The sequence below is a fragment of the Pocillopora damicornis genome, chromosome 12 (assembly GCF_964200805.1).
Source record: "Pocillopora damicornis chromosome 12, jaPocDami1.2, whole genome shotgun sequence".
NCBI lineage: Eukaryota > Metazoa > Cnidaria > Anthozoa > Scleractinia > Pocilloporidae > Pocillopora > Pocillopora damicornis.
In genome coordinates, this window is record NC_142681.1 from 11,683,641 (window position 1) to 11,691,140 (window position 7,500).

General features: G+C 42.1%; 1 protein-coding gene and 1 pseudogene across 2 annotated transcripts in view; both read left to right on the forward strand.

The window, feature by feature from the left end:
- LOC149036490 (uncharacterized) overlaps nucleotides 1-3,992 on the forward strand; it is a 5,744-nt pseudogene extending 1,752 nt beyond the window's left edge. Inside the window, exons 3-6 of the transcript XR_016181439.1 lie at nucleotides 1,172-1,504; nucleotides 1,924-2,485; nucleotides 2,661-2,969; nucleotides 3,419-3,992. The product of XR_016181439.1 is annotated as an uncharacterized LOC149036490 (transcript). The remainder of the gene's footprint in view (nucleotides 1-1,171; nucleotides 1,505-1,923; nucleotides 2,486-2,660; nucleotides 2,970-3,418) is intronic.
- A 2,388-nt stretch (nucleotides 3,993-6,380) lies between these two features.
- The window catches only part of LOC149036491 (uncharacterized), a 2,235-nt gene continuing 1,115 nt past the window's right edge, over nucleotides 6,381-7,500 (forward strand). The window contains exons 1-2 of the mRNA XM_089190005.1: nucleotides 6,381-7,144; nucleotides 7,320-7,500. The exon at nucleotides 7,320-7,500 is cut by the window's right edge and continues 128 nt beyond it. Coding sequence (XP_089046131.1) covers nucleotides 6,822-7,144; nucleotides 7,320-7,500 — 504 coding nt within the window. The 5' untranslated portion in view covers nucleotides 6,381-6,821. The remainder of the gene's footprint in view (nucleotides 7,145-7,319) is intronic.

The window sequence follows — 7,500 nt, forward strand, 5'->3', positions numbered from 1 at the left end:
AGACCAGCTTGTGATAATATCAAACTCCCATTTTCGAGCTGTCGTGAACAGTTTTATACTTTTTTCCGCCTTTGTTTTTTTTGGATTCACCCGCTCCTTTGATGCACAGTGATCTGAGTGACCTCGGATCACTGATCCTGATCCGAGGGTCTGAATGGGGGGGTCAAAATGTCGGTTGTCGGTTAAAATTTCATTACTTTGTCGGTTGTCGGTTAAGATTTTTGACCTTTGTCGGTTGTCGTTAAATCTCAGTTAATAATTAAAAATACACGTTAATTATTCACATTTATCATGCAATTTGCCCAGTTTTAAGACTTTAAACTCTAGACGAAGTGTAATACTTGTAATAATTCATTATTTGTTTTCACTTAAACCTCGTTAACGCTGTTTTTTAATTTAGCAACGTGCTCATCTACCCCACTTTTGTTTGCAAATCTAGTATACCGATAAAATTCACCAAAGCTTTTATTATAGATGTGAATTTTATCAAGTTTCATTATCCTCGCACAACAAGCGTCCACGCACTTAACTGAAAAAAAAAAACTAACAAAGAAAGGGCGCGCTCTAAACAAACATAACTGTGTTGAACTGACTCCCTTTTTGACGATAATGATTTAAACCAGTATAATTTGTAGGAGCGCGGGTAACGCTCGAAAAAATAAAACTTGTCCAGGCGGCACTAATAGTGTTGAGCGGCGTTTTATCAAGTTTCATTATCCTCGCACAACAAGCGTCCACGCACTTAATGGAAAAAAACTAACAAAGAAAGGGCGCGTGCTAAACAAACATAACTTTTTTGAACTGACTCCCTTTTTGACAATAATGATTTAATGAAGCGTTTTAGTGCCTACCGTAAAAAATCCCGGTAATAGCTTGTTTTTGCACCTAAACCTTATAAAGACAGGGGGGGAGGGGGGGGTGAAAGTTCAAGGGTGCCATATTCGTGGTGTGCTACAAGAAAATCATTACTTAATTCTTCGGATATTTCCACTAAAATTTTTTGAAGATATCATCTATTTCCTGGATTTTAAGTAAGCTAAATAAAAATAAGGCACGCAATGCTTGTTTTTAAAACCATGAAGCCGCAATGAACTTCGGAAACCTTGTAGAATAGGACTCATATGGATCTTTTTATATTTGATATGACAACCATTATTAATATTCTTGCTAGGTACCAACCGATAGCGAAGGACCGGGATGGGAAGCGCGTCCGAATCCTCGACGCACATTGGTTAAACTTTGGTTGGGGAGAGGAGAAAGATCCTATAACTGGGCAAACCCAAATGGTCCACCATCCAGACGAAGTTTGGGTAAGGTATGGGTTTTCCAGAGATGAACCCTGGAAAAAGGTAAACATCTGGCGCCGCAGACACCAACCAGATGCCACGATTGTGTGTCCAACCAGGGCTATATGTTTATGTGGGACGAGACGACAGCCAAGCGTTGGTCAGTGGAGGTGGCAAATGCTGTATAATTTCCTCACTGAGTTTAGCACTGGAGCGAGGTAAGTTTTAGTTTTTTGTATTTCAGAACAACGGTTGGTTGCATCTGCGTAAACCTCTAACCCTGCATGTTTGATTTTCAAATTCAATTTCGCGAACAAATTCACCTAGTCCCCAGTCGCCGAACCAGTTTTAAGGTCTTAGGTAATAAAAAATAAATAATACCCTTTCAACGTAAAAAAAACGCCAGAAAAACAAGGAAATACACCGAGGAAAAAAAAAAGGAAATTGTAAAATACAAAAAGTTCACAAGGACTGCCAATGGCAAATTTGAAAACTTAAGCGTAAACTTTTTATAATAAAGGACAATGTCGACAGGTATTCAAGACATCAGTTCGCGGTAGTTTGTACAACTCTACTAAACGCCCTAAACGCATTACTTTCCACGCTGTGATAATAGGGAATCATTTTATTTCCTTAGATGTCAGCAGGAAAACACAACACCAATTCCACCGAGACTGAAAGCCCACATCCTACTACACACATACAGGGACATCTTCAATGGAGAATTCAACCTGGGCTTCGCACTACCTCACACCGACACTTGCGCCACATGCGATAAACTGGCCCTTAAAGTGCGATCATCCAAGGGCGCGGAAAAAGAAAAACTTGAAAAAAGAACTCGAGGAACATCACAAACTTGCCGAATCTGCATTTACAATGCGTAGAGACGACAAGGCACGCGCGGTGAGGAGCTGGGTTGGAAAGCCCCGTCCAGTTGGCTCTTCAGGAGTAAAACACCGCAGTAAAGATGCCATAGACATGATAACGTATGATTTTCAACAAAATTTGGAGACCCCAAACTTACAGCATAACGATATGTTTTATAAGAGGCAGCTGTGGACCTACAACTTTGGTATCCACGATTGCGTGTCCAACCAGGGCTATATGTTTATGTGGGACGAGACGACAGCCAAACGTGGGTCAGTGGAGGTGGCAAACTGCCTGTATAATTTCGTCACTGAGTTTAACACTGGAGCGAGGTAAGTTTTAGTTTTTTGTATTTCGGAACAACGGTCGGTTGCATCTTAGCGTAAACCTCGAACCCTGCATGTTTGATTTTCAAATTCAATTTCGCGAACAAATTAACCTAGTCCCCAGTCATTGTTAGATACAGGTCTCACTATAACACCATATTATTTTATTCTGTCTTTATAGGTCGCTCGTAAGCTGCTCTGATGGCTTTTCAGGTCAGAACAGAAACAAGACGATAGTTGCCCTCTACGCCAAGCTACACCGCACGGGCGTTTACGAGGTACTTTACCACAACTACCTCGTGAGGGGCCACATGTTCCTTCAAAATGACAGAGACTTTAGTCGGATCGAGAAGAGAAAGAAAAGCGCAGTGGTGTACTTACCAGAGGACTGGTGTAAAGTCGTCAGAGAGGCCAGTACAGTGAAACCGTTCGTGGTACGCGAAATGAGGCAGCCTGACTTCAAAGACTGGAGGTCCTTCTTGGAATCCAGGTACATAGACAATTAATCAGATAGTAATCGACGTGCGTTTCTGGTATGAGGTCACCAGATATGCACCCCTGTTTTATTGCGTCAATATGTATGTACAAGTTATAGAGCGTTTTAGAGTGGCCTACCGTAAAAAATCCTGGTAATAGCTTGTTTTTGCACATAAGCCTTATAAAGAGAAGGGGGGAGGGGGGGGGTGAAAGTTCAAGGGTACAATATTCGTGGTGTGCTAAAAGAAAATCATTACTTAATTCTCCGGATATTTCCACTAAAAATTTTTTGACGATATCATCTATTTCCTGGATTTAAAGTAAGCTAAATAAAAATAAGGCACGCAATGCTTGTTTTTAAAACCATGAAGCCGCAATGAACTTTGGAAACCTTGTAGAATAGGACTCATATGGATGTTTTTATATTTCATATCACTTAACCATTATTAATATTCTTGCTAGGTACCAACCGATAGCAAAGGACCGGGATGGGAAGAACGTCCGAATCCTCGACGCGCATTGGTTAAACTTTGGTTGGGGAGAGGAGAAAGATCCTATCACTGGGCAAACCCAAATGGTCCACCATCCAGACGAAGTTTGGGTAAGGTATGGGTTTTTCACTGATGAACCCTGGAAAAAGGTAAACATCCGGCGCCGCAGACACCAAACAGATGCCAACCAAACACCTGGCCGCCTCTATCCTGCTCGTTTAAAGGTGGTCCCAGCCAAACAGGAAGACCTGCAACAAATAGCTGCCTTCGTCCCTGAGCCCCAGCGCCAGTTTTACTTAACCATGGAGGCTGCCGAACCAGTTTTAACCCTTTCCTTCCCAGGTAGCCCTGCAGGGCTACCTGGACCACACACAAAAAGCTCCAGGCGTTCCTCGTGTTACAACCGTGAAGTCGGAGTCTGGGTACGATTAAAAGCCATCAGTGTTGTTTTGAGTCTTATTCTGGCTAGTTTGGGACGTTTTCCTCGCAATTTTTTGCCTTTCTCGGATAGTTACACCTTTCTTGTTTATCATCAGGATATTTAAAAATGGCGACTTGTCGAATTCGAGAAAATTTGTCTGTAGAAGAAGTTTTAGAGCGGCTAGATGCGATGGACGCCGATCCATCGATCGCTTATGACTCGTCTGAGTCAGAGATCGAAGATGAGGAAGTTGTGGCCGTTTTTCCTGAGAATTCAGTGGGAATTGAGGATAATTCTGGCGACAGTCCTTCTTTATCGGATGAAGAATGCGAGTCTTCGAGTGAAAGTGAGGTAGATCGTCGTGAATATGTGAGAGAACAGCGACAAGACAGGTCTCGACAGCTTCGAGAAGCCATTGGCAGAGCACGTGGTCGAAGAAGAGGCCAAGGAGCGGTGAGAGCCAGAGGGAGGAGAGGAGGAAACCGAGGAGCCAGAATCCAAGATGGCGGCCAACAATATGTTTGGTTAGAGGAAAACAGCAGGAGAAATTTAAAACAGTTTACAAGTGCTGTTGGGCCAACAAGACGAGGTGAGAGGAGGCAGGCAAGTGCTCTTGAGTACTTTGAACTGTTTTTTGACCACCATGTGTGGAATTTGTTATTGACAATGACAAACCTGAATGCACAAAGGAAGAGGGCTGCTGGTACTGATGGTGGGGCCTGGAAAGATGTGACCCTGGAAGAACTGAAGGCATTCTTTGGACTAAACATTGCCATGGGAATTGTGAAATTGCCTGAGGCTAAAATGTACTGGCAGCAGAAATGGCTTACTAATGTTCCTGCCTTTGGTCAAGTCATGCCCAGGAATCGCTTTTTCCAGATTTTGCGCTATTTGCATGTCTCTGATGATGCTGCTATTGTTCCTGTTGGACAACCAGGATACGATAAGTTACACAAAATAAAGCCACTATTGGAACTGCTTTTTCCTAACTTTGAAAAAGCTTATAATCTCCATAAGAACATATCTATTGATGAATGTATGATTCCTTGGAGGGGGCGTTTGTCCTTCCGCCAGTTTATTGCAAGTAAGCCAATCCGTTTTGGCATCAAAGTCTGGGTCTTGGCAGATTCAGAAAGTACATATATTTATAGGCAGCAATTGTATGTAGGGAGAAATCCAGGGGAAAGGGCAGAGGTGGGACTAGCAACTAGGGTGGTAAAGGAATTGTGCACTGGATTGGAGGGTTTTGGCCATCATTTATATACTGATAATTTTTACACAAGCGTGGATCTTTATCAGTATTTATTTGAAAACAGTATTTATGCTTGTGGGACCATCAAGGGATCGAGGAAGAATTTTCCGAATGAAATATTATTTGAAGGGACCAGGGGCTTGGCCAGGGGCACATATCAATGGCGGATGTGTGGTCCACTTCTTGCTGTTGGGTGGCTAGACAGCAAAGCTGTTTATTTTTTGTCTACCATTCACCCCCCTGAATTTCCACGTCGGGCAAATGCTGAGGCAAGGGTTGTTCGGCGAAGAGGGGCGGGAGAGGGAGGGGAAAGTGGAGATGTCCCTTGCCCACCCTTGTTGAAGGATTATAATAATTGCATGGGTGGGGTTGATCAAGCTGATCAAATGCTAAGGTATTACACTTGTATCAGGAAAACAGTGAAGTGGTACCGTCGTGTTCTTTTCCATGAGGTAGAGGTGGCCATTCACAATGCCTTTGTCATTGAATGCCATGAAAGGGAGGGAACAAACAGACCTAGGAGGGTTGCTTTGGACTTCAGGTATGAGTTGGCCGAGGGTCTGATAGGGAATTCCCGTACCCAACCAAAGACCCCAAATGCGCCACGAAATGAGGAGTTACGACTCCAAAATGTGGGTGCACATATGCCAGAAATGCTTGCAACTAGGGGAAATTGTTCTGTTTGTAGCAAAAAAATAAGACTATCTCATAAAAATGACTTCAAAGATGTTCCCAAGGATAGGTCACCCCCAGTTCCATATGTGCCACGCCCAAGCATATTTTGCAGGGTGTGTAATGTTTTCCTGTGCATCCAGAAGGATCACAACTGTTGGGGTGATTATCATTCTAAAGTAGAGTACTGGAGATAGAATTAATTTTGTAGACAATTTTACCTTGCATTTTAAACATTTGGGTCTTGCTACAGGCTTTGTAAATTGAAAAATGTTAATTTTTTATATTAAAATATATTTTTTATTAAGTTTATTAATATTTTATTAGAAGCTGTGACTATATGACACTGTATTAAATGATATATTCTTAAAAAGAAATGTCTAAAGTTTCATTTGATATCTCATTTATGGTAGTATGTTGACCATTAAACAACTTAGAAACATTTATTTGTTGGTCCTCTTGTATCCTTAAAATCCACCCCCGGGAGCCTGGGAATGAAAGAGTTAAGGTATTAGGTAATAAAAAATAAATAATACCCTTTCAACGTAAAAAAAACGCCAGAAAAACAAGGAAATACACCGAGGAAAAAAAAAGGAAATTGTAAAATACAAAAAGTTCACAAGGACTGCCAATGGCAAATTTGAAAACTTAAGCGTAAACTTTTTATAATAAAGGACAATGTAGACAGGTATTGAAGACATCAGTTCGCGGTAGTTTGTACATCTCTACTAAACGCCCTAAACGCATTACTTTCAACGCTGTGATAATAGAGAATCATTTTATTTCCTTAGATGTCAGCAGGAAAACACAACACCAATTCCACCAACACTGAAAGCCCACATCCTACTACACACATACAGGGACATCTTCAATGGAGAATTCAACCTGGGCTTCGCACTACCTCGTACCGACACTTGCACCACCTGTGATAAACTGGTCCTTAAAGTGCGATCATCCGAGGGCGCGGAAAAAGAAAAACTTGAAAAAGAACTCGAGGAACATCACAAACTTGCCGAATCTGCATTTACAATGCGTAGAGACGACAAGGCACGTGCGGTGAGGAGCTGGGTTGGAAAGCCCCGTCCAGTTGGCTCTTCAGGAGTAAAACACCGCAGTAAAGATGCCGTAAACATGATAACGTATGATTTTCAACAAAATCTGGAGACCCCAAACTTACAGCATAATGATATGTTTTATAAGAGGCAGCTGTGGACCTACAACTTTGGAATCCACAATTGCGTGTCCAACCAGGGCTATATGTTTATGTGGGATGAGACGACAGCCAAACGTGGGTCAGTGGAGGTGGCAAACTGCCTGTATAATTTCCTCACTGAGTTTAACACTGGAGCGAGGTAAGTTCTGGTTTTTTATATTTCGGAACAACGGTGGGTTGCATCTTAGCGTAAACCTCGAACCCTGCATGTTTGATTTTCAAATTCAATTTCGCGAACAAATTAACCTAATTCCCAGTCATTGTTAGATACAGGTCTCACTATAACACCATATTATTTTATTCTGTCTTTATAGGTTGCTCGTAAGCTGCTCTGATGGCTTTTCGGGTCAGAACAGAAACAAGACGATAGTTGCCCTCTACGCCAAGCTACACCGCACGGGCGTTTACGAGGTACTTTACCACAACTACCTCGTGAGGGGCCACACGTTCCTTCAAAATGACAGAGACTTTAGTCGGATCGAGAAGAGAAAGAAA